General features: G+C 36.7%; 1 protein-coding gene across 2 annotated transcripts; it reads left to right on the top strand.

Moving 5' to 3' along the window:
- The first annotated feature begins 423 nt into the window (after positions 1-423).
- susd2 (sushi domain containing 2) lies at positions 424-22,395 on the top strand. Of its 2 annotated transcripts, none has more exons than XM_028034606.1 (15): positions 424-1,325; positions 2,234-2,353; positions 2,503-2,653; positions 3,099-3,247; positions 3,746-4,091; positions 5,305-5,506; positions 5,971-6,056; positions 6,139-6,407; positions 7,382-7,525; positions 7,873-8,025; positions 8,850-9,098; positions 10,098-10,376; positions 10,680-10,856; positions 18,151-18,247; positions 21,628-22,395. In XM_028034606.1, the coding sequence occupies exons 2-15, from the start codon at positions 2,251-2,253 to the stop codon at positions 21,674-21,676; spliced, it is 2,454 nt and encodes an 817-aa protein (XP_027890407.1). In that variant the 5' UTR covers positions 424-1,325; positions 2,234-2,250; the 3' UTR covers positions 21,677-22,395. The 2 variants fall into 2 exon arrangements, with proteins under 2 accessions (XP_027890407.1, XP_027890408.1); XM_028034607.1 differs by having other exon boundaries at positions 425-1,265.
- The last annotated feature ends 290 nt before the right edge of the window (positions 22,396-22,685 follow it).

Here is a 22,685-nt window from a genome sequence, read left to right on the forward strand (position 1 = left end):
AGTTACAGGATATATTAGAAAAATACTTTTAAAAACAATGTTAACCCAAAGATTATAAATGACAAAAGATAAACTGAGCTCATAAAAGAAGTCAAAGAAACAAAACTGAACTCAGGCAACAACAAAAAAAGTAAACTAACTGGCTGCACAAACAAACATAACTAACCTACAAAAGAAATGACCCACATGGGTTTATACACTGGCTGATCAGACCAATTAAGACACAATAGGGTAACTAAACAGAATACAATTACAAACACCACAAAAACAAATAACAGTACAGCTAAGTTTGGCTACACTAAAGACCCAAAAATGAAAATCAAAAATATTAAGCTTTAAATACTAATATTTACTTAAATACAAAACTTATCTAAACAAAGTAATTACAAATTCCCCCTGCCAGCAGGAACTGGTGGTGCAGTCCAATCAGCATTTAAGCCTGCTGAGCCCTGAGCCCCATCTTCTGTTTGGCAACTCCAAGGCAGGTGAGTACCGGCAGAAAAACAAACAAAGAGTTAATTTTAAGCAAACAAAATTAACTTTAAGTTGATATAAATACATATGGTGACTAAATGTGCATGCTAAGAAACAGAGTAAATGTATCCAAATCAACTAATAAACGTTTTTATTGAAACTAAAGTGTTGTGTTTGTATGAAAAAATAAATTGTGCGTAAAAGAGTTACCGACATAGGAGTGTGGCCATGGATTTGGCTATCACATTGACCAATAAAGTGCAGTCCACAATTTTTAGTATGTGTGATAAATGTATAAAACTAATGTGTTGCTGCACTTGTTTGCTAAAATTGAATAATCTTTTATGATGGCATTAACTTGCACTGTTTGTTTTTTGTTTATTATTTTTTAAATAATTCAAGTTTTAGTTTGAATACATTTTGACACAGCTGTAAATTCTCCTACACTGAGTAAGATTTTCAATATTTTCAATATTGTATATTTGCTTTTATATCAGTTTATATGTTTCTAATTTGTAACCATTGAAAATGGGAAAGACAAAAAGACATGCTATTCAGATAAGGGATATACAGTAGGTGCTTATTGTCGCTATTATGGTCACTGACCTCTAGGGGCTCTCTTCGTGTTTCAGTTCTACCTGGCTGCCACAGGTGCAATATGTTGGAGCTCGTCAGCCACCCCTTAAGGAGCTACAACCAGGGATGTCAGGTCCCTTCTTTTTCCCTGGGCCTTGATCTGACGTGATCTTGTCTGTGAGCTGATTGTTTGTGGGGACTTAAATGATTTTGCTGTGAGCAATTTGTGAAGTATCAAGTGTCTAAAGTTTTGTTTCTATTCACAGTGGAAGCTGGTAGGGGTTTTCTGCCATTTTGTTTAACTGTTTTCTCCTGTTTTGTGGTTAGCCAGGGAGTTCAGGTTTTGTACTTTTTTTCAGTTCTCTTCTAGAAATGTTTCTTTATTTTATAATTAAAAGGGAGGTGTTTTGTTTGTTGTTTTGGCCTTGGAGACCCTGAAGCTTAAAGCTTCCCTGTGTTTGTTGTCTCATGTGATTGAGATTTTACTTGAACTGTAAATTAAACTATATTTTGCTACTGATACCAACTGTTTAGGTTACTTTTTTTTGTGTGTTACACCCAGTGCCAGAACTTACCCTTAGTGGTCTTGGGAGGGGTTGTAACAGTCACAAGTCAGAAAATGGTTGTAAAAAACACCTATTTAAACTACAGTGAACATGTGGTTAGAAATTCACGTATTACTCTAACTTCAATATTCAAGCCAAATTTTGATTAATGTGCTTCAGGAACAAACATTTCCAGAAAGTTTGATAAATCAGTTAATGTAATTCCATAATTCTAGTTTGGGTTCAGATAAAGAATTAAATATGAAAGCATGAGACTTCCTTATGCTTGCAAACTTTTGTTAATGTTTTGTTTAAATATGATAGACGCAATAAGTGGGAAAATTATCTTAAAATCTAACAGCTTGGTTTGAGAGCCAGTGACACAAAGCTGGAATTGAAATGTAAATGTTTTTGCAGCTGAACTAAAGTTAAAAATGTGACTGCAATCACATGCATGCAAATCTCTGGAAATTTAAAGAATGTGTGTCTTGTGTTGGCACACAAAGAGGGAGCAAATCCTGCTTAAACGCTGCTTAAAATTAACATCTGATAAATCATTACTAAAATATTAACTTTGACTCGTGTTCTGGATTGTTTGTTACTTTGAATGACCTTTGATACACTTTGCATCTCTGTAGGAGTCTTCGTTAAGACCATGAATGTTTACTCAGTGTTCCCAAACCAAAGCATGGGTTCACACATGAGAGAGCTCCTTTCTTTCTGGATAATTCTGACTTTCTTCTCATCTAAAACATCAGGTATGTTATGCTATATGTGAAAACTTTTCAGAAAGTATTTTTAATCATGGATTTATCTTAATTAAACAAATGGATGCAGGAATTTATACTTGATCAAATCCGGTCTTCATTTCCAGAAAGGGTTCTGATTATTTGCATGTTTTGATCAGGTTTAGCGTGCAGCAGTACTTTGACAAACTGCTGTTCAGATGTCAACCAGTCCTGCTTCCAGGTCTTGCCTTACTCCAGCTCCATGCTGGGAGGAAGAGCACTTAGGATCCTCGGTTTGACTCTTCCTCCCGATGGTCGACTTCTCTGCAGGTTTGAGTCCATAAACACTTAAATTGTATGCGCTTATTATTAAGTATTCTGTTACATGTATCAGAGTTACAGGACCCTGTAAAATCATTGCAGACTAATAATTTATAAAGCCTTAAATTAAAGGAGTTTAATTTAAGCTCTTTAGAACATTTCAGGCAATCTGAGTTTAGTAATCAAAGAAGATTAAAGAATGTTTAAAAAATTTTTAAACGTACATTTTCTAAGTGTAAAAAAAGCTGTAATTTGTTGCTGCACATTTTTGCTGTATGTTTAACTTTTAAACATAAACTTAATTTACTGACATCCTGTTTGACTCATGAGAAAGCTACATATTTTGAAGAGTTTTCGGTTTACAGATGGCAAATTGAGATGGAAATGGAACAAAAAGTGTTGCAACACCAGTCAAAAGGTCAAATAAATCCAAATTTGTCTGACATTGTTGCAGGTTCAAAGGTGAAATTGAACAGCAGGGGATTATTGATGAAGAAGGTCATCCGTACTGCATAGCTCCTCTGTTGTATGAAACGGGCTGGATATCGTTTGATGTTTCGACAGATGGTACAGATTTCAACAGATCTGGAGAGTTTCTGTCAGGTAAAATAAAAAACCTACGAAGATTTTCTTGTACGTCTCTTTTAGATTGTGGTCTTAAGAATCAGAATGTTTTGCAAGTGCTTTTTTATGCAATTATTTTTACAATAACCATTGCAAAAAATAACTTGGGACTTGCAAAACTTTTGTGAGATCTTGCAAAAGTATTTTATGTTTCCTTTCCTCCTACTTCACTTGCAAGTAGGAGTTGTATCTTTTTGGTTTTACAAAGCTCAGGAGCAGAATGTCTGAAATCTTGGACAAAGTAAACGGGGATCTCATGAAACTTTTATAGGATCTTGCAGAAATGTACTTAAATTTTTTTTCAATGTTCCTTGCTGAGTTTAATATATTTTGCAACACTTTGCACAGTTTTATGAATCCTTTCCTACATATTATTAATGCTGTAGATGAATATAAGCTGTACTCTGCTCCAACAATATTAGTATGTTTTCTTTTTTGAGTTTTTATTCACTGATTAACTCTGTTTCTCTGTGTCAGTCCATCCCAGTAAAGCAGATCCCACATTTGAAGTCACCCTTGTGAATTCAACACTGTGGCAGAACTATGGCACTCCGAACATGGCCGGACAGCTGAGGATGACCTGGAACAGCTCTTTAATCAAATCCGAGAGAGTCAATGTAGAGCTGTGGGGTTACAGAGAGGTCAGCAGGAGCCCTGCAGGGTCGTCCTCTCTGCAGGCAGAGATTAGTTACCTGTACTCTCTCGGCAGGAATATTTCCAACACAGGTGACTTCAGCTTCATTCCTCAACCCAGAGAAAGGTTTTCCACTTGGGAATTGGGGAATATTCGAATAACTGCCAGTCCTAAATCAGAGGGAGAAAGGTATCCACAACACATCTCGAGCTTCTAGACAGTATTGCATTTGACAGTATGTGTATTTGCAAATGCTGTTAAATTTCACGTATGTTTCTCCATGCTTTTAACAAGGGTGAAGTGGAAAAAGCATTTGAATTAATTACTGTCAATTACTGGAATAGGAAAATACTATGTTACTAGGAAAATACTATGAAAAAACTGTTTTTTTGTTGTTGTTGTTTTTTAATTACAAAATTACAGCTTGTTGGTAGCATTGCTCTAAATATGTTATAATTTGGTCTTTGTGTAATGTTATATGTTTTACAATGTTTATTTTCTTAGATGGCTGGGCGTTTCTGAAAAAGGAGAACAAATTGAAATAGATTTTAGTCACATTGGTTTTAAAAGTGTTATCAGGGGTTTAATAACTTTTTTGATTGTGATTTTGTTAACAATTATTTGTTAGCATGGGATTAAAGTCATTTTGATAAATTGACTCAAATTGAAGTTTCAATCTTCTACATTTTTCAGAGTGAAATTATGCTACTGCAATAAATTATAAATTAATTATTTAAAGGTTTTTTTGTTTACCAGTGGTGCCACCATATTTACTAGTGTTGGTTTAAAACCACCTGCATGTGTCTAAAACCTAAAATCTAGTGAACCTTACTCTGCACTGAAAAAAGAAAACAGATGATCCAACTTACAACAATTGAATTAATTTGTTACAAGTAATCAAATTAAGTTTATCCAAGTAAATATATTAAGTTTATATAGTTGTCATGTTAAACAAATGTAAACAAAGTAAGCTTGACAAACTTAATTCTGTGTAACAAATTAACAAATTTTTTAAAGTTTGAGCTGCATTCTCTTTTTTTCCAGTGTGAATTACAGCTTGCATAACTAAATTAATAAATATTAGTATGTGCATTGCATAAATTCAGGAGAAGATGTTTACAGCAATTACCAATATTTCTCTACATGTTCTAATATTTTATGGGATAATTATGAAACATGCCACCATTTACTGGTTTCATTGTTTGATATTTGATGTTTTTGCTAAAGTACAGACAATGTCACATATTCTCACATCATTATTAATACAATGTGTTTTTTCATCTGATAAAATACAAAAATGTATCCAATTAATTTCTGGTTTTCCAGAACCTTGAACTAAATGTTTAAACCACAGTTTGAACTTTTTTTCTTAAATGCTAATTTTTAACTGACTTCTTCTCAGGAACGTACAGTCCCTGTGGAGTGGAGGCCATGTTCTGGCCTGGCACCTGGAGCAGTCCTTCAGAGACGATTCGTCAGCCTGGGCACAGAGGAAGTGTCTGCAATGGGATGACCTGGAGAGGAAGCTGCCTGACTTCCTGGACGAGCTCATCGACTGTCCCTGTTCCCTGGCTCAGGCCCGTGCAGACACGGGAAGGTTTCATGTGAGTCCACACACAACAATGTATGGACGAGGATGCATAAGAAAACTTTTTCTTCTCAGAATTCTGTCTAAAATCTCAGAAGTTTGACTGTCATTTTTCTCTGAATTCTGTTTTTAATTTCAGAATTTTGATGTCAATTTCAGGATTTTTACATTTTTTTCCCCCTCTCAAAATGCTTACTTTAATCTCAGAAGTTTTAATTTTCTCTGAAAATTCTGACTTTTTCCTCTGAATTTTGACCTCAATCTTTTGAGATAATAGACAGAATTCTGACAAAAATGTCAGATTTCCCCCCCCAGGAGTCCTAATCCTCTTCCATAGCAATAAAATGTGATTATTTTGTCTAATCTCTTGCAACACAAAAAGATTTAGCTACATTTTACTTATCTTGATAGCTTTGCTTTGAAAACATAAAGACATTAGTGTTATTTTGTGTAATTTCAATGCTTTTTTTTAAATGTCAGACTGATTACAGCTGTAACATTGAGATGGGCAGTGTGTGTACGTACCACCCTGGTAGTGTCCACTGTGTCAGAGCCGTTCAGGCCAGGTGGGAGACGCAAAAAAAAAAAAAAATCACAGAAGAACCTTTAAATCTGAGAAACTCTAATATCTCTTTCTTAAATTTGTAGTTCAAGTCATGGATCAGGGCAGCAGTGTTGCTATGACAACACAGGTGCTCTGGTCCTGACAGGGGACTCGGTTGGTGGCAGCACCCCGGACCGTGCTCACGTCTGGGGCTCGCCGCCATACGGGGAGCCCCCTCGGGTTCCTGGGTTCTCCCACTGGCTTTACGACGTGACGAGCTTCTGCTACTGCTGCCTGTGGAGCGACCTCTGCCACATCTACCTAAACCATCGGCCTTCCACTGGATGTCGCAGATACCAGCCACCCAAAGCAGGTTGAACCTTCAGCAAATCAGAAGTGCATGGTGGCTTATGTGAAAAAACAAATTCTTACATTACATACTGTTTCTGAGGGTCGAAGTTTTCAAATAAAATGCCAGAAAAAAGAGCGAGCGGGACCAGTTTTCTCACTGTCAGCTGGCTAAAAAACAGGAAGATGAACATTTTTCTTTCTTACAAGAAAGTCAAACTTGGCTGTTTGAATATATTTACAATCACAGAAAACGGATATGGTGCTGCAACAAAATAAGGGACACACATTTCTCCTAATGGCAATTCTGTAAAGAGTGCCGGCTGGCTAATTGAGCAAATAGGCCAGCTAATTCAGCAGCCAGCATTCAGCTTATTAAACTATAAACAACAGAGTAACTACTTTAAAACTACAGCTAAACTTAACTGGTGGATTATACCATAATTTTGCTTAAGTCCATGTATCAAAAACAAAAAGTAAAGCAATGTTTCAACATTATTTCAACTTTAACCATCTGTATGCTCTGGTATTGTTGCAGGAGTCGGAAAAAGTGCAGTTTCTCTTTGAAATTAATGTGGTTGCATCATGTTATAAATCATTGTTTAAATGTTTTTTTCTGTGGTATTTGTTCTCAACGTCATCATGGAATGGCACAATGTCAGAGAGCAGTGACTTTTTATCTCACAGTGAGCTTTAATCCTTTTGCTCCTCAACTTTTTTTTCTATTTAACTTTTTATTTTGTTGTAATCTTGTTGTACAAGATTAGTCTCAGTCAGACTGATTCTGATATTATCCAAACATTTTCTACAAAAGGTCATAAGAGAAGCCAATAAAACCAGATCAGCGTGGAAGAGTAAATGAGTTACAAATTTAAACTCTGAGCCAATAAGTGGAAAATATTATATCACACAACGCAAGCTGGAGATGGGGGGTGGGAGGGTATTTGTACCAAATTGTCACTATAAGTTTATCAGTGTTAACTTCTTGCTGTCTTGCAGGTGTTGTTTTCGGGAATCTGCATTTTATAACGTTTGACGGCCTCAGCTACACCTTCAGCGGCAGAGGAGAATATTACCTGTTGCTGTCAACAGACAAAAACCTGAGTGTTCAGGCCAGAACAGAACAGCTGAAACTTAAGAATGGTAAGTCTACGTTTAATGCCAAAGCTCTATATGTCATTCCAGTTGTCTCTCTATACTTTTATAAACTTTATCTTTCTCTGGATGTGAATTATACTGTTAATCCTAGAGGTAGATTCTTGGTTTCCAGAATTTTCTCTATGATTTGTCTCCTTTTGTTAGCACCCTGCTTAACAGAAACTTCATGGGACTCTTTCTAAGAAAAGAAAATGAAATGGTATTAATTGATTGTAGATGACCAGAATTACTTAATATTATTCCCTTTATTATTTAAAATTACCCAGATCCAAGCATCAATAAATCATTGGTTTAATTCGAGATCAAAAAAGATATTTGTGTTTACCAATAAGGGACTTTAGTCAGAGCTACCCAGCTGTCATCAGTGGCCATGCAGGAGAACTCCTCTGATGTCATTGAGGTACGAACTGCTGGCGACCATCTTCAGGTGCTGAGGAACCAGAAGATTCTGTCTTTTACTGAGCAAAGATGGATGGATCTGCAAGGTGGGCTGCTTAAAATTTATTTTTGACCTCCTGCTGAACCAGGAAGGTGTTGCAGTAATAACATTTACTTTCTAAAGCATAAAACCTTATGCTTTAGGAATAAGACTTGCAGTGATGAACACTTACAGTTTTCCTGCTGCTTTTATCCATATTTCTGATTTGTTTAAGTCACAACTTTCTGATTATTTCTGATTACTGAGTAACTATTTTATTGCTGCTACTTTCTGAATGACAAAGATCAACATACATCTGCATTAAATGAATGCCATGCTCTCACATCTTTCCAATTTTGATAAGTGGCAAAGATTAATTGGATTTTTGTGTTTGATTTCCCAACCCTGACAATTAACTCTCCAAGAGATGTAAATCCTATCTCCTGCCAGCAGATGGCAATATTTCACTCTGATTCTTCAAGTGTGGCGCTGCAGCGCTAAATAGTTACCTGCTCTGTTTTGCAGTAAAGTTGGACTAAACTTAGAAAACTTATAGATAAAGATATAAGTTTATAAATTATATAAAAATATAACTGGTAATGATGGATTGTCTTCTGTCTTCAGTCTTGTGCTTGATAAATATTACATAAATATATTTGTGTGTGAAGCAACTTCTGCTTCAAATCCAGCTGTCAGTGATGGATTTTGACAAGAATGTACACGTGTCTACAAATCTTACTTACTGTAGCCTGATCAATATTGTTGATCTATGCTATTCATCAGCAAACATGCTGTAAATTTAAGTCATTTCAGGTGTTTAGTTTGTACATTTAAGATGCTAATTCAGTAATTATGTATCCAGATTTTAATCAGACTCTTATTTTGTTTTAGGTGTTTTTGTATTTGTTCCCAGTCCTCAGAATGTGACGGTAATCTTTTCCTCTGGTGCTGCTGTGGAGCTCCGTCTGTATGATGCCACCATGACGGCTACCGTCCTGCTTCTAGTGGAGTTTTCCAACCTCACCCTGGGTCTCCTTGGTCGGATGAACTCTGATCCGTCCGATGACTTAATGACCCGGTCAGGAGAGGTCATATCATCTAACGCCACACTGGAGGAAATCTTTACCTTTGGAGCTGAATGTGAGTGTTAGGAACTATTGAACTTGCATCCCCCAACAATCAGACTGAACACAAATATTCATCTCTGTAAAGTAACATGGAAACTAAAAAATAGGAATTTCAAATAATGGAGCTGTTCAGCAATTCTGTGATTTGACTGTATTAAATTATTGATAAAAACTTAGACACAACAAAAGAAAGCAGAGAAACCAGATTATTGTTTAATTCCTTCTGTTTGTCTGTTTTATTGTCGTTTTTCAGAGAGGTGTAGCTCACGGCACTGTTCTTGAGCAACTTTTACTCTATTTGACATATTTTACTTGTTAAATGAGTTTAATGTTGAATTACACCTGGTATTGTAAAAGAAAAACATGATCCAAAAGTGTTGGTCATGGAAGAGGTAACCAAAAAATATTTCATTTGTGTGCTGATCTGTAAAAGTCACGTAACGTTGACAGAAAAATAGGTAAACTTGCCTTTATCTACAGTACATTAAAACATTTTAAACTGCAAAGCAAGACTTGATGATGATTTGAGTTTTTCTCACCACCATATATGGGGAGAAAAAAGGAGAAAAACAAAATCTCCAAAGCAGAGAATTGTAAAACTCTTTTTTTACTTTTCGGTTATTCTACAACGAAGCATTAATTTATTTTCAGGATTTTTACACATCTTTACCAAAGCGACCAATAAAAGACCCAAGCAAATGTTGCTAATCTTTTCAGATTATGGCTGGTTTCAGTTACATTGCCTTTGCTTAGCCTCAACCCAACATAATAATTAACCACAGTAATCCTTTATACTAACTAATTACTATTATTTGTTTATGCTGCAAAGGCATAGTTCCATTTAGGATAAACAGTGATTCAGTTCACCCTATTTACTTCCAATACTTTAACTGCGAAATTGTACGTTCATGTTTTTCCTTAGAAGTTGGTTGTAGTCTAAAACCCGCAATTTGTTTCAGTAACCAAAAATCGCAAAGAACCTCACTGATATTGTTCATTTTTTTCCCTCCAGGGAACATATCAAACATGTCTTCCCTTTTCACCTATGACTCCCACTACCTTTTGGATTCATATTTTTTTCCATTAAGCCACGACCCTGCTTTTGTTCCGGCCTTTTCTCTGCCTCTGAAACCTGATGACCCCTTGGCAGCAGACATGTTGTCGATGTGTTTGGGAGAAGGGGCGCAGTTCTGTATACATGATACCCTTATCTCTCGGAGCCTGGCGGTGGGAAACGCCACACTCAGGGCCCATCAACATCATCAGGCCTTAATGGAAGCCCTGAAGCCAGGTACCACATGTCACAAGATCATTGTCTGACTATCTTTAATTTCCTTCAGCTCATGGGCAAAAGCAAGAGATAAACAGTTGTTTGTATTTTATTTCTAACTCAATTGGTCAAATATTACTTGTCAGTAATAATGTTTTTCTTTTTCTTGTTGGTAAAAGATAAATAGCAATATTTGAAATGGCATTACTTGCTTTTGTAAGGTGAACACAGTCATTGTCACATCATAGAAAAGAAGCATCAGTTCTTTAAATATTCGCTTCTTGTCACTGGCTGATGACTTCTTGACATATTGTTGCTCCTTAGTGGTATCATGTGGCTGGCTTCCCGCACCCAGGAATGGGAAGAAGAATGGAACACATTACCTGCAGGGGAAAACCCTGGGCTTCACCTGCAATGAAGGCTACATACTGTACAGGTCAACAGAGCGCACCTGTCTGAAGGAGGGGACATGGACAGGGGAGCAGCCCTACTGTATTACAGGTAAATTTGGGTAAAAACCCTGATTTGAGACCAACTTTTGAATACAGTGACTGCACAACATTGCAGTCAAGAACCATTTTAGAAACCAGATCATTTTTAAACTAAATTGAAAGACTACAGCTTCACTGATACACTCATTTATTACCTCAGCGTTCCTCAGTGGAGTTCCACAGGGCTCCATTCTTGGTCAACTTTTCTTCTCTTAATTATCTTCCATAGTTCCATCCTAAATAAGCATGCAATGTCATTTCACTGCTGTGTGGACAATTGTGATTTAAAAAAAATCTTAATAGGAATGTCCCCAGCCTTGGATAGCGCTGAATTTTCTCAAAGTAAACAAACAAAGCTAACCTCGTTTACTCTTGAGCCTCTGGACACTTTCAAAATGCCTTTAGCAAAACCTGAGATTTTATAATTTGAAAACACATCTTGATTTGAAAAACTAAAACTGAACACATTTTCCAAAACTAACTTTTCCAACTAAGGGTTATTGCTAAACTGAAGACTTTCCTTATTTTGCTAGACTTTGAAAGACCTCCGTCTCATCAAGACTAAACTTTTACAATAGTCTCTACTTTTGCAATGAATAGAGCTTTCTTGTCTGAAGTTGTGCTGCAGCATTTTGAATCAATTAGAGACAGGCACACATCAACATAACCACACCACACCTGGCAAATAAGCCAGCACTGGCCAAACTTTTTTATCTGCTATGCAATAAATTGGACATGCAATGTTTTTTTAATAAAACAAAGTAGGAAAAATTTTTGTCATCTTTTTGTCCGTTTTTTTGTTTGTTTTTTGTTTTGGTTTATTCCCAGCAAAAAAAAAAAAAAATTACAACTTTAATTACAGCATTAAAAACCTTTTAATGCTTTGGTGTTTTTTTTGTTTTTTGAGTAAAAAGTCACTGGATGTTTATATATCTTCTTACTATGAAAATAAAAGAAAAAGACATTGTGCCTAACATTTTCCATTAAAGTATTAAATTTGTAATTGGAATACTCAAGCTAAAATAAAATGACAAAAGTACCCACCCTCCTTCTTCTTGTACTGCAGTCGGGGGCCACATGAAATTGTTCCAGGGCCTCAAATTGCGCCCGAGCCACACTTTGGACACCCCTGAACTAAACTAAATGCTTTGGAGCTTGGATTGCCTCTGTGTTGGTGGATTAGAAACATCTGGGTCCCTGAAATGGCTTTTTAGTCCTCACCCTGACCATAAACTCTCAGAGCGCTGGTGTAGTTTTTCAATCTGGCCAGCAGATGATAGTATTTCTCAGATTCTTTTGTTTTTATTTGTGTGTGTCTTTATTCCAAGTTATTTTTTTATTTTATGTTCTTGCTATACATTGGATAAAACTTGAAATTGCCTACATTTGATTCCCATCAAAGTTGGACTCATTTGTCTAATTACTACGTTCATGAAGTGCTCTTCACCAATAAATACTCATCTTAGTTTAACTGCATGCGTCTACACCAAGACAGTTGCGTGATTACAAAAAATTCTCCAAGGATAACTGAGTTTACTCCTATTAACAGACAATGGCAGACGTTTTTAACTACAGTATGTGACAATGATTGCTCTCGCTCTATGGCTCTCATTACACAAATCGGAGCTAACGACTGTCAACATGGCCTGAGGAGCTCAGTGGCAGGTGTTGCGGGAGCTGTTTCCTCTTCCTCCACCGTTCAGATGTGACCTCCAGCCAAGTAAACAACGCTAAATACAGACTGAGCAGCAGCAGCCCTCCTCCTCCCTCCTTCCCTCATATGAATCACTGCGGCACGATGTGTAGGCTCAAAAGAAGTCGTAATTAAGTTGAAAAGGACGTGCCATTGAACAATAAATACCACCACTTCCAGTTTGACTCCTTCTCAGTCACTTTAATGAGCCGCTGCTGCCTGTCAGAAGAGTTGACAGTGAGTCCAAGCAGTGTTGTGCAAGTTCACATTCCCAGAAGATGTCTTAGTTTGGAGAAGTTAAATTAATTCACTTTTATAGTCAACATTGTGAACTAAATTCACAGCCTCTACTTGAACTTAGGGTTTCTTTTCTCTTATAATGTTTCAGTGAAATTAAGTTTAAAAACTATGTAGATCAGGACATCACGTTCCAGTTAGCATATCAATTAGCCCATATGATTGCATAGCATTTCCAACCTTGTCATTGCAGCTTATTTATTTTATGTATTTTTGTCACTCCTGTTGTCAGTGATCACTGTAATCAGTGTTTTCTTACATAGGAATTTTCAATAAATCTTCTCCTATTCAGAAAGTTAGTCTGAAACTATGAATGACCTTTATTTCGGTTTCTGAAGCATTTAGAAGAGAAACTCTTCAACAGAATCCTGTTTGCATTTATGTCGGTATCATCACACATCAACTCAAAACACTGTGACAAAATCCATTAAGGTTTATACTCCTTTTTGTCAACCTCTGTTTTCACCATAGGTGAAGTGGAAAGCGGACAGACAACTGGGCACAATGAATGAGTTTTGATTGTCGCAGCATAATCCTTGAAAGTGGACAAAAAGGCTCTTGCAAAAGTATTTGTAGGCTCTGAAGTGTTTTACTGAAAAAAGAAGAAAAAGATTTTAACCTTTCTTTGCATTCGAGGCATACATTTCAAAATGTTTTTATTGAGCTTTTATGTGATGGGACAATGCAAAATAGTGTATTGCAAGGTGGAAGCACATTTATATATATATTTATAAAAATTGTTTTTGACTAAAACTTAAAAAGCTTGGTTTGTGTCTTTGTCAGAACTACCTGACTTTTTCTTTTGAAGTATAGTTCTACTATCTATTTTCATTTCCAAATGGTTTTAAATGTATGTAAACTTCTAGTTTCAGCTGTATATATAGAAATAAAATGGTCTGCCAGTCGGGTACAAATGGTTCAAAACAAAGCCTCTCTGTATTTTCAATAATTATTCTGCTTCCAGTGATGAATCACCGCACTTTTATGGAAAAGAAGCTTTGTTTGAAATACCAACCAAGGATATCAAGTGACTCTAAAACTAGTCATGTTACTTCAGTCACGTCATTTTGCTTGTCAGTGAAAGCAAAATCTCTGCTTCAGAAAATTAATTCAACTTTGTTTTTATTTATTCATTTTCTTGATTTTCCACGGCTGCTGCTGCAAGTTAGCGTTTTATTGATGCGTCTCTGTGACATGTCTGAGGATGAACCTTAGTCCAACGAGTGAGGGCAGGTGCAGAATCTTGTTTTTGTTGACTTTGTGTTGTTTTCTTTTTTCTTGTTGGAGTTGGATTTGTTAAGCGCTTTATAAAGAGAGTTGTTTGACTGATGTCTCCACTTAACCTGTTTCAAATTCCAAGGATAGTTGCATTAATGAAAATAAGTCATGCAGGGTGAGATCCACCTCAGGTGTAGCTCTGTGTACAGATGAACTGTTACCAGAGAGAGAAAAATCAGCTTTACTTCTCATCTCTCTCATCTCTTGGGGAGCCTGGGAAGAGCACAAATATGCATGTCTTTCAAATATCCTGGAAGATAAATGCTGTAAATTATTATCATTACTTGCAGTTTCATATCGACAGTTTGGAATCATGTATTATGCATATTGTTTTCTTTTTTTTCATTCTCCTATTAAATATATTCATGTTTGTGCTATCTCAGACCATAACAAGCAGTAAGATTAGTTATAGTAACTATGCAGATACTAGTGAAGCTAATGACCAGGCCTGGAATCTGGGTGTGGTGATTGAAGTCCGACTTGAACCTTGAGAGACACATAAAAACAATTACAAGTCAGTCTATTATCTGAAGAACATTTCCAGGATTAAAGGACTAATGTCCCAACAAGATCCTGAAACGATCATTCATGTGTTTCTCTGTAAATTCTTTGATTACTCCATCAGTCAAAGTTCAGGTCAGAGTCTTGAACCAGAGTCAGGAGCAAATATGGAGAAGCAGCATTCAGTTTTCATCCTCAACTAATCTGGAAGAAACTTCCAGAAAACTGCAAAAATGCTGAAACACTGAATTTCTTCACTTCAAAGTTATAAATGCGTTTGTTTAGAGTTGCCTTTGATTAATGATAAGTGAAGTTAAATTAGCCCCTCTTGCTGGGAGGGGTGGTTGGATTCCTCCAGCCTGAATTTGAGGCAATGATTAATATAATAGCAATACAACATTAAAAAGTTCAGGGGCCTCATGCATAAAAGATTGCGCAGTTTTCACACTAAAATATGGCGTACAGAAAAATTTAGAAAAGTGCGGCGCACAAAAAAACAAAAACAAAATCGGATGCATAAAGCAGTGCGCGCGCACGTGACTGCGCACCTTTCCTTTATAAATCCTAATTTGCGGGAAATGGAGCGCAGCTGCTGGTCCGCCCTGTCGTCACCCTTAAATACATTCAGATGCGGATGCGTTACATCTTTATGAGACAAAAACTGAGAAAAAGTACTATTTACATTCTAGTGAGATTTTCACACCCTTTTATTTTCTTTATTTTGTCTGCGTGTTGGCTTATTGTCTGAGGATAGATAAGATAAGATGAGATTTATTTGTCATTGTCATCAACAGATTACAACGATTGCGGTTCAGTTTCATCGTTTACGTTTAAACAATAAAATATTAAAACCATGAACAAAACATCGGGTTTGATGCTTCTTGGTCTAAGTAACTGAATGTAATCAGATTTCAGTGTATTTAGGTGGGTTTTGACGCTTTGTAGTTTGATATTGTTCACAGAAAAAGTTTGCGTGGCTGCTGCACATTTTCACGCCAGCGTATGCGTATATTTACGCAAACTCTGACGCAAAGTTAATTTTTATACATGCCGACTTGTACGTAAAATATGGCGGCGTACATTTTGGTGCGGCACGCTTTATGCGTGAGGCCCCAGATGTTTTTGGATCTTCCAGAGAGTAAATTGTTGTGGTACAGCTGAGGATTGTCCATGGACAAGATCAACCTTGTCTGCAGTCAGAAAGTCAGGCCCCAGACAGGAATGTTTCCAGAGTTTAATACCATAACATGTACAAGCAAATGTTGTGCATCAATTGCAAATGTTTGACCTATTGCGCCTATTGACAACAATATGAATACCTGAGTATGATTTAATTCATATGTGGGTTTTCTGAATGCTGTTCATGTTCCTGAATCCATGACATGAGACTGAAACACAGATATTTCAGTTTTAACCTGCATAATATGATCAGTGATGTCTCACATGAGTAATGGAATAACTTTGAACGTAGCCAGGAGGAAAAAGCCGGATGTTAAGATGATGTCAGTTCTCCACATGCAGAAAGTCCATTAATATCTGATGCATCTTGTAAGATTAGTGCCAAAATCTTCAGGAATCACCAGATTGGTCAAAATTTATAAATTTATTGATATCTTTTTTAGCAAAACTGGCTCATTTAGAAACTTCTAGGATTTGTTTTGTGTGAACTTGTATTTCAGATTATTGTTTTCCATATTACCAGCCTGCATTTTTATTGTGATGTAAATCAGTTTTTTCTCTTATTATTCTCTAATTACCTCTAATCAGTCTCAGTACATTGACAGATGACAAAACCTTTTTAAATACTTTTGTTTAAGAAGTAGCAACATATGTGAAGAACAGTTCTGGGAGAATCCTTCAAACTTAGCATTTAGTTTTATTTTAATCTCCTGGTATCTATCACAGATACACATGACTCTCTTTTGCATAGCTGGGTTTTACCTTCATGAAATCTGATAGATTGTTTTATGTTTCACCTGAGAAAACTCTTTAAATGTAAATCTGATAAGCTGGAGATAAAAAAAACAGATCTTTTGCACCAAGTTAGTTATGGTTTTGGGAAGATAAAAAAATGTAATTGCTCTCAATTTAAATTTAAATAATCAGCTCCTGAAAATAAGCAGATCTAGTAATAAATGTTATTATCAAACATATTCTAATCTATGGCCTGAATGGGTCAGTAATTAATATGCACTATATATATTTCTCATTCAGGGAAATTAGATTACTTCCTGTTGTAACTGGAGCGCTGATTCATGGCTTTAGTACAACAGAAATGATGAAAATGAGTGATGACTGGTTATTTTATTTTATTACTATCAGGACATACTGATCAGTAATGATTCTTTGCTAAAATATATCAGGTGCAAACATCTATTTTTAATGCTGAGCACTGTGTGTTATGTTTTATTAAAGTCTACTTGCTGGATTTGTTTGTGATGTAGAAAAATGGGCAAAAGCTGGTTCAAACCGTTTCAGGGAGTACACAGGGTTACTTGGAAGTAAGGTGGGATCTAACTTGCTTCTTGGCAATGTTTCTGAGTGGAAAAAAAAACAAAAAACGTTTGTAATCTTAGCTAGCTAACTGGTCTGGGCAGAGAGGGCGGTGTTTGACAGAAAGACTGTTTGGTGTAATTATTAGCTTAATTCCTGTGGTGCATTGAGTAATCACTCAGTCAGCATTAAAGTTCACAGTGTAACAATAATAGCTTCGTTTAGTCCTGCATTCTTGAAAAGGGAAGGTATATTAAGGAAAGATAAATACACCACACTGGCTTTCACAACTATTGCCTTTAACGCATAAAAAGTTTTAAGTTTTTATTGCAGCAACATAATCTCACATAGAACAGTTTCAAGAAATCAACCCTGCAGTTGGTATGGTTTAAAATTAGAAAAAGAAATGGCATCTTAAATAAATAATTGCTTTCAGCAAAATCTTTCATGCTACAAATATTGCATACTATAGCAATTTTACAAATAAATAGAAAAATATAGAAATACACATTTTAAAAATGCATCAGTGGCAAAGTAGATGAGAATGTTGATCCTGTCATTTCCTGATCACTTAACTGCAAAATGGGAAAGACAAGACAACATGCAACAACTATAAATCAGAAAATTACAAAAACCCAAACATGCCTTAACCGTACGCATGTCCACTTCTGCAACTACAACAAGTTATAAAACGACAAGAAATGTAAGAAAATAAAAATACAAAGCGGGAGGATGCTTCACCTTAAACTTCCCAGTAATCCTTGAAACTTTAGGAATCAAACTAAATATTGCTGGGGTGTTGTGGACTGTTGGCAGCACTTTCAATCCATCTCTCATCGTACAATGATTAACCTGTGTTAGACTTACTAATTAATTTACATGATGGATTTTACCCTGCAGCCATTACTCAGCATCCCTTTTCCTGTAAATCTCCAGTAGGTGCTTTCCTGGTGGCCCTTTAAGTGTTTTTATTTAATTTATTTGTTTTTCAGTCATGCAGGATGAACAACAGTTACTAATATCAACGTTTTGTTTTTTACAGATGATAAAGTGGGGTTGTTTCTTGGGGCTTTTGGATCCTTCTCAGCATTGGTCACCATGGTAATAACAATAAAACTACACAACAGAAAGCAAACCAGGTAGGTTTTAAACCACCCCCCCCCCCCCCCCCCCCCCCCAAATAAAAAAAGACAAAAATCTGTCTCTGTGCTATTGCTCTAAAATGTAGCCTTACAAACAATATATAAACATTACTCTAGACAAGATCCACAGTCACCTTTTGCCCTCAGTAATACGCACACAGTGATACGCAGGTCAATATGCAACTTCTGGTTTGGGATTTCTTGACCTTTTTTATGTCTAATCACTGCACAAAAAAGGCCACTAAAATCAAAATTTTGATTAGAGACTTAGGTTAGTTTTATGGTTTATTTTAAAATGTTACTTCAGAACACTGCTGCAAAAAACATTCTTTCGCTTTTTGATATTTTTCAGATGAGCAAACTTTCAACTATTCAAGACAAAGATAATCTCTAACAACGGAAATAAAATTTCTGCTTTTGTTATTAAAGCAAAAACCAGGGAAAAGGGTACAAATTATTTTTTCTGGCTAAACTCTATAGATAAAAACATCTGTTATGGATAATTGAGATCAAAAAAGCAACTTTGGGTTTCACTTGCCTCATTTTAAGGTTAGAGTTCATGATTTAACAATAGAAAAAATTCTCAGCATCTAAGGAACAGCTGCAGAGTGAAAACCATGGCTAACTAAAGAGAACACAAAAATTTGATAACCCTCAAGACTCTGGGACACAAAAGTGGAATCCAACAAACTGACAAAGATAAAGAAAAATGCACAAATGAATGAACTAATACAGCAACCCCAAAAAATGATTAATGGAAAAATCTGGCGAGATCTAATAGCACAAAAAGAAACAAACAACAAAACCAGATGGAATTAGTCCTGAACATAATGATTATAATCACAATCTTAACCCTGCAAAATGAACAAAAGCCATTGCATTCGGTTCATCTTGGCTTATTGTCACTCTTGGTTTAGTTGGATATAAAAAAAAAATAACACAAAATTTTCATACTTTTCTAAAATTAAAGTTGAATCTACTTTCATATGACTTAATTATTTGTCTCTCTCTATATATATATGAACCATCACTGCATAGTTTCACAACTTTAATGAGCTGTGAAGTCACAAAGGATGGCGTGTTTCAGCTATAGACAGCTATATATCTTTCATTCGGCTGTATACGTTCAAAGTGAGAGCGACTTGTTATCTTATGAAAACTGGTACATGGCGAGACGTCTTCCTACCCTCCCATTCCGCTCCAGCACACCTTTTTGCTGTGCAAGCAGAAACGTACAAAGACAATGATGAACCCCACCTGCTCATTTCATATCCAACAAATTGGGCCTCCTAAATTTTGCTCGTAAATTTTCTTTCTGATCTGATCAAACCAGATAGCCTGTGGGATTATATTTATGACTGCAGTCCAGAGGAGCAAGAGGCCAATAGTAGTGGTAGCTCCTGGGCAAATACAAACAAATTAAAGGCTTGTTTTATGAGTTCACTGACTTCATTTGGGCTTTCCCTCTTTATAACTAGCGGCAGAGAAGAAAAAAATGACAAATGTTCAAAGTTAGGAGGCCTCCTCACACTGTCAGCAGCTCTTGAAGCGGGCGCTCAATTGAAACTGCTTTGTTTTTGGGGTCAAGGGGGCAAAAGGCAAACCCACCTGCCCCCTTCTTGATGCCTGGATCACAGGAGGCCAGGTGTAAGGCGAGAAGTGTCTGAAACCTTGGAGATGCTCAGGCTTGCATCAGAGTCCTGAGACACTCTTAGCCAGAAAACGCTACACCTACAGTTGTCAAAATGTGACCAGAGACATCTGATATGGTCTCTGAGTGAGCGGTTAGCTGACATGCATGAGCTCTTCAAACAAGTGCAGACAGATTGACTTCTCTGCAACAACAGAAGCAGAGCAGGATGTAAGTAGCAGGGGGTCTTACTGTATTTCAGATCTTGTCTGGGTTGCGTGTCTGGAGGAAAGCTGCACTGATACTTCACAACTATGTGTGTGTTGGGGTGTGTATGTGTGCCAAACAGGTAGATGGTGAAGGCCTCCTGTCCACGTGCTCCTTGTGTCTCAGACTTCCAGGGGTACTTTCCACGTCTAGGGTTACTTAGCAGGTTTTAACAGGCGGAGTGGCAGCTCACCACAGGAGGATAAAAGTCACTGCACCATGAAGTGATACTGTGTTTTTTTTTGTGTGTGTGACTCTTCCATCATGTCTCCTCCTATTTAGCTTAATGACACATCAAAAGGTTGATGGAGGGGGCTTTGTGTGTTTGTGGAAAAAGGTTCAAAATGAATCGAAAAGTGAGGGCAGCAGCAGATTTGGAGTGAGTATGTCTCCCTCCCATTTAATCCAAGTATTTACATGAAGCTCTGGCAGACTTTCATCTGGGCATGATGAAAGTCTACCAGACTTTCATCATGCATTAGATTAATTGGTTTTGATCTCCAAGTATTGAAATGTTTTCTTAAAATTTAAATATCTGTAGAGTGGCTCCAAAGAGAATGATGGCAAAAAGCGTCGGGAAGAGCCGACAAATTAGGCTGGATTTTTTTTTTTTTCGATTCTTCCTCGATTTGTTTTACAGAAAATGTGAAAAATAGGCATATTACGTGTTTTCCAGCCACATAGTGTCATTTTATAGCACAATTAAGTAACTATATTCTCTTCCGTTGTTATAAAAGTACTATATTAAATATGACTTAAGAAAATTGGACTTCATAATTTAATATCTTGAAATTGGGCCTCTGTCACTTTCTTTCTGAAATTCTGCCTTCAGGAAGTCATCACAACATTGTTCCTCTATTAACTCTTTAACAATGTTTTTACCAGCATTGCACTGAGAAGTAACTTGTATAATGAGATGTTTGCTAATGGCATCTAGCTAGTCTGAAGGGTCTGAGTGGGAGATTCATGGGGGAGGCTGCTCTGTGTGGCATAAGCTACAAAATGTGGAAACTGCAGCTATAAGTAGCATTTTACACAGCTGAATGGTTGCTCTGGAGATTAAAGGATTTCTCAAACATGCATGAAAAATAATCAAAGCAACACTTCATGTTTGTTTTTTGATGAGGGAATAACATTTTAGTATGATTTAAAGGTAAGAAAGCAGATTTTAAATAATACTGCCCTTTTAAAGCGAAGCTAACTCTCCAGCAGGTCTTTCTGTGTAAACATTCAAATGTATAGATTTAGTCAAACTGCACCAATCATTACAAGTACAATGTTTTTCAAAAGTGAATCCACCTTTTGAATCTTTTCATTTTGAATATGACATATCTTGTATAAGTCAACTGAAAAACCCAAGAGGAGAAAAACGTAACAAAGCTGCAACAACCTGTTTGTATTAGTGTGAACAGTCTTAAGTTGTGGCTTTTATTTGTTTGTAAGATGTCTGATTCTTTCACGTTTTTATTTGTATTTTCAGAGAGAGAAAACAGGAACCTCTGGAGATGGTGACCCAAACACAGACTTGATTAACCTTCAACGCCCTCTTGGATTATGGAGGATCGTTCTGTTTTGAACTCAGCAGTTGGAACTAACATGAAACTCATTTGCCCATTTGGATGTTGTTGTTTTTTTGTTCTTTTGACCCATTGATGTTATCAGAAAAGCCTGAGGCATTAACTTTCAGGCATGCTGCTTGGCCTCATGTTTTCTCCCATGTTTAGTCTGGAGAAACTCCAGGTTGTGGCAAATGGTGCGTGGGGTGACAACTGTGGCAACCAAAGTGAGGAGGAAAAACAAGAGAAAAAAGTTTTCATATCACAGATTTGCATGGCCAAACGGTTGATTTTGTCAAGAAAGAAAGTTGTATAAATACTACAAGGCGATATCATCTTCACCATCAACACTCCGTTCTCCCTGCTGGTTTAAAATGGGACCAGATGTGTTCTTGCTCATGTCAACTGTGTAGCGAACCCAATCGTTTTTCGGTTGAACAACTTTGAACTTGTACACAGGGTTTGTGTGGCCTCAAATGCTTCAGTCAAACGAAGAGTTTGCTGAGTGACTGAGGGAGGGAGAGAAAAAAAAAACTCCCCCAGTGTTACATAAAGGTCAGCCTATTACACCGTATCGACACTTTGTTTGTGAATCTTTGTTCTGTTTCATATTTGCATGAAAATAATGATGGAGCAAAAGTTTCTATAAACACTTGAAAACAGCAAGGCAATAAATAATACTGTGTTTGACATGTGGTATGTACACTGTGTGTGGGTGCACACTACTGTTTAGAGCTCATGCAGGGATAAAGGAATCATCCCTCTACAAGCCTACAGGCAGGCACGCACGGCCGGGTACAGCAGCACGCCCCGTCAGGAAGACAGTCCTATCACTTTACCTCTCCGTCCCATCTTCTACTTTGAACAAAACAAAATACTCAGTGCAGTCAAAGGAAACGGTGACAGGGTCCCTTGTGGCTGATCCCTGGCAATGATAGGTGGGGGTCCAGCTTAGGGTTCAAGTCAAAAACTAATTGAAATA

This window comes from Xiphophorus couchianus, chromosome 12 (genome assembly GCF_001444195.1).
Source record: "Xiphophorus couchianus chromosome 12, X_couchianus-1.0, whole genome shotgun sequence".
Taxonomy (NCBI): domain Eukaryota; kingdom Metazoa; phylum Chordata; class Actinopteri; order Cyprinodontiformes; family Poeciliidae; genus Xiphophorus; species Xiphophorus couchianus.